This window comes from Sinocyclocheilus anshuiensis, unplaced genomic scaffold, assembly GCF_001515605.1.
Source record: "Sinocyclocheilus anshuiensis isolate Anshui unplaced genomic scaffold, SAMN03320099.WGS_v1.1 scaffold823, whole genome shotgun sequence".
NCBI classification, from domain to species: domain Eukaryota; kingdom Metazoa; phylum Chordata; class Actinopteri; order Cypriniformes; family Cyprinidae; genus Sinocyclocheilus; species Sinocyclocheilus anshuiensis.
The window spans coordinates 603,892-607,681 of record NW_015546078.1 but is presented as its reverse complement, the minus strand read 5'-3'; the positions used below and the strand labels follow the sequence as shown (position 1 = coordinate 607,681).

Below are 3,790 nucleotides of genomic sequence, written 5' to 3'. Positions count from 1 at the left end.
ACACTAACACACTCACCCACTAACACACACACTCACTAACACACACACTCACTAACACACACACTCACTAACACACACTAACACACACACACACACCTCACATACATAAGGAAGGATTATGTATGTATCAATATACAAAATATATATATATATTATACAAAAATATTTTGAAACATGAAACAGGTCTGTCACAAACTCTGAGAGATAAAAAAAAGGTAATAGCTGAATCTACAGTTTAAAATTAAAAAGAGGCGACTGTAGATATGAGACCTCACCTTTCTTTTTCTACAGCAAGAGCGAGTTGGTTCAATGCTGGAGTTACATGAAAGTGTCTGTTCAGAGCTAGCAGAAGACTCCTGGTCATCCTCTACTGCTGACAAGAAAACATTAAGCCAGATGTCATAAACACAAATATATAGCTATTAGCAAAATATTCACACACTCTTCTGTTCATTATATATATATACACACACATATATATATATATATATATATATATATAGATAGAGGCAGAGGCGTTCCGTACACTGTCTAAGAGAACACACACACAGTTAAGAGTCTAACAGCTAAAGTAATAAAATCAGTTTAACAACACAGTTCTGCTCATGAGTTTGCATTCTCCTTGCAGAATCAGAAAATAAATGAATAATGATCATAAAAGTTGCATTTTGCTTTTTTAATTTAGTACTGCCCTGAGGAAGCTATTTGACTTAATGCACATTCACTTGCACTCCACAAGACACAATAACAAACTATGTCTAACAAACTAATAACAAACTATGACATTTTCATAATCAAAGTTAGAGTTAGGTGGGTTGTCTGAATAACTAGTTGCTCTTAATGAAGTCTTGCATACAGGGTTTCTGCAGGTTTTATAAAGGTAAGACTTTTTAAGAGTAAAGACAACTACATGTAAGAAATACATTAAACAATGTGCTCTAAATGTACATTTTCAGGGAGCATGCTAGGGATGCAGCGATTAACCGGTTTCGCGATTAACCGCACTTTAACAGTTGCCTACCTGCATCTGTGCGTCTCTCCAGTAGGCTATTTAATCTATTTTATTAATAAAAGTCACGGGGCAGCGTTCTCAAGAAGTTTGTGTCCTCCTGAATGTTTGTATACGTGCGCAGCGTGATCTCCAATCTTACAAGCCAAAATAATAGACATGATTTTCTCAGGCCACATGTAAAATCATATGAATTATTATAAAGATTTTTAAATTAATATGTATGGATGACAGTTGATTACAATAATATTTCAGTTTATTTCCATCATTAGTAACAGTTTCCCCTGTGGGATAAAGTTAATATATATTAATAATACTTCATTAACTTTGTTATTTACTATCCCTGTTGTAGTATTATTCATAAGATTTTTTTTCACCATGTTTCCAAATTCTCTACCCCAGGTCCAAAAGAAATGTAAAGAATGTACAAACTGAAAACATTAAATACTTTTGTGATTATTTCCATTTGTTATTTTCAAAAGAGAAATACTGTCATGGAGGTCATAAATTCCAATAGGAGAGATGGACTTTTCTTTGTCTTTTATTATTATTTTGTGTTGTATTGTTGGTTACTGTGTTATTTCTGTTTCAAAAGCCAGCAAAAAAAAATAACGCTTTAATATCTAAAGAGTGTTCATGTGATTTTATACATTAGTAATGTTGTGAAATTAATAAATGCATAAATCGCCATAATCGTAAAACCGTGATTATTCCTCAGACAATAATCGTACCAACAAAATCTATAATCGTTGCATCCCTAGAGCACGCAATGAGTTGTTTCAACGGATGTTGTTGTTTTAAGCATAAATTCACTTAATTTTGATAAAAGTTTAGAAAACAAGACTTTTACTCTTAATTTAGCATCTTAAGTAAATATATCTTGATTTAGGGATGTTTAAAAATTTGTATTGGAAAACAAGAAAAATACTGAGGAAGACAACTTTTTTTCAAATGTATTTTTCATATTTTTTTTTAGCAATGCATGCAATATTTAAAGCCCCAACTTTATGAATTATGAAGACTTTCTGTTCTGATTTAAGACCCTTTTAATTAAGACTTTCTAAGACCTGCAGAAACTGGTTCATGTCCACAAAACACTGATCAGATGCATTTCATACATAATGTATTACATAGTTTGTTGCAAATTTAAATAAACATTAACTTATTTTTCCAGGGTTCGTACAGAAACTGCTAAATGAAATTCCAGGACTTTCAAGGACTTTTCAAGCACTACTTTTTTGGTTTTCAAGGACTAAAATCAGAGATCACAATATCGTTATCATCTTTCAAATTCTAATAAATCAACAAATAAAACAAAATGGTACAAATAAAGTGCAGCACATACAAAGCATGACTTAGCTGTGGCAACCTGAAAGGATACTATGGCAAAGTTATTGCTTTCCTTATTCTTAAAAAGTGATTTTTTTATGAATATATGATTGACCTGAAGAGTAAAAGCTTCATCATACATTTGGAAAGTTATGAGCCATATCATGCTCGTAGACACTTAGCTCACGAGATGAGACAAAATACAGATACTTTAATACTATTTTTAAGAAAGTTTCAATGACAAAATATTTGTCTTTAATCACAAAAAGCAAAACAATGTAGTTATTTTTTTTTAAACATTTAACTTATCTAGGGCTGTAACTAATGATTATCTTGGTAATCTCAAGTAATCTACTGATTATTATGACAATTGAGTAATCTGATTTTTTAGTAATAACAGACCTACAGTATCTCACAGAAGTGAGTACACCCCTCTCATTTTTGCTGACTGCAATGATAGAGCTTGGAATAGCCAGGACAATTTTTAATATAACTCCGACTGGATTCATCTGAAAGAAGAAAGTCATGTACACCTAGGATGCCTCTGGGGTGGGTAAAACACAGCCTAATTTTCATTTTTGGGTGAACTAACCCTTTAAAGCCTGTGTTACGGCCACCAGAGCTGACCACTCAGTCAATGCTGATGTTTATACCGGCCGCGCTGCGCCCCAGAACTCATGCTTATCACATCTGTCAAATCACATCGCGCGGCACGACAAAATACAATAGAATTCTATTTTATTTTGTCGCGCCTCGCCGCTCGCGTCCGGTGTACAATAGAACCAATTATAATCAGTGATGTTGTCTACACTGGATGCAGTAAACTGATGTCTCGTTCTATTTATGATGTGCTGACACAAAGTTCAAATGATTTTCAACGGTCGCTTTGTCGCGTCCTGTTGCGGCGCAGGCACCGTGTCAGCATAGTTTGTCAGTACAGTCAGTAACGTAGCAGACTGAAAAGTTAGTATCTTTCTGCAGTCCAATAGACGGCAGTGCGGTGGTAATTTAACGCTAGGTTGTCACCTAGTTGGAGAGACTCAATGCTCAGTAAATAAACAACAATGTCCTCGTCTTTTACTCTCACAATGAGCTTACCATATTCGTTTGCTACATTAGTAGGGTCCTATGATTTCCACGATGCAGAAAACATGGACGGAATCGCGGAATCCAGTCATAAAAACGGAATTTACGGTATAACGCGGAATTTCATGGAATTTGTCTTATTTTTGATGAATAAATAAAAAACAGGTCAGTACATTTATATATATAGACTGTGTCTGTGAATATAAAACTGCAAAAAGACGATTTAAATACGAATGTTCTGCATGTTCATTTGATTACCAGAAATTACACAACACAGAGTTTGTGAAAAATTATTATTAATTATTATTATTTATTCATTTTAGATGTTTACATTTGGAAAAGCTGTGCTTCCTGCATAAACCTGCC

The 3,790-nt window shown here is 33.7% G+C and overlaps 1 protein-coding gene across 3 annotated transcripts in view; it reads right to left on the bottom strand.

Annotated features, from left to right (window-relative positions):
• Positions 1 to 3,790, bottom strand: part of LOC107699921 (cell division cycle-associated protein 2-like) — a 20,876-nt gene that overhangs the window by 3,218 nt on the left and 13,868 nt on the right. For 2 of the 3 annotated variants that reach the window (XM_016501366.1, XM_016501368.1), the window contains exon 11: positions 276 to 373. In XM_016501366.1, the coding sequence (XP_016356852.1) occupies positions 276 to 373 (98 nt within the window). The remainder of the gene's footprint in view (positions 1 to 275; positions 374 to 3,790) is intronic. The other variant, XM_016501367.1, reaches the window with a different exon arrangement.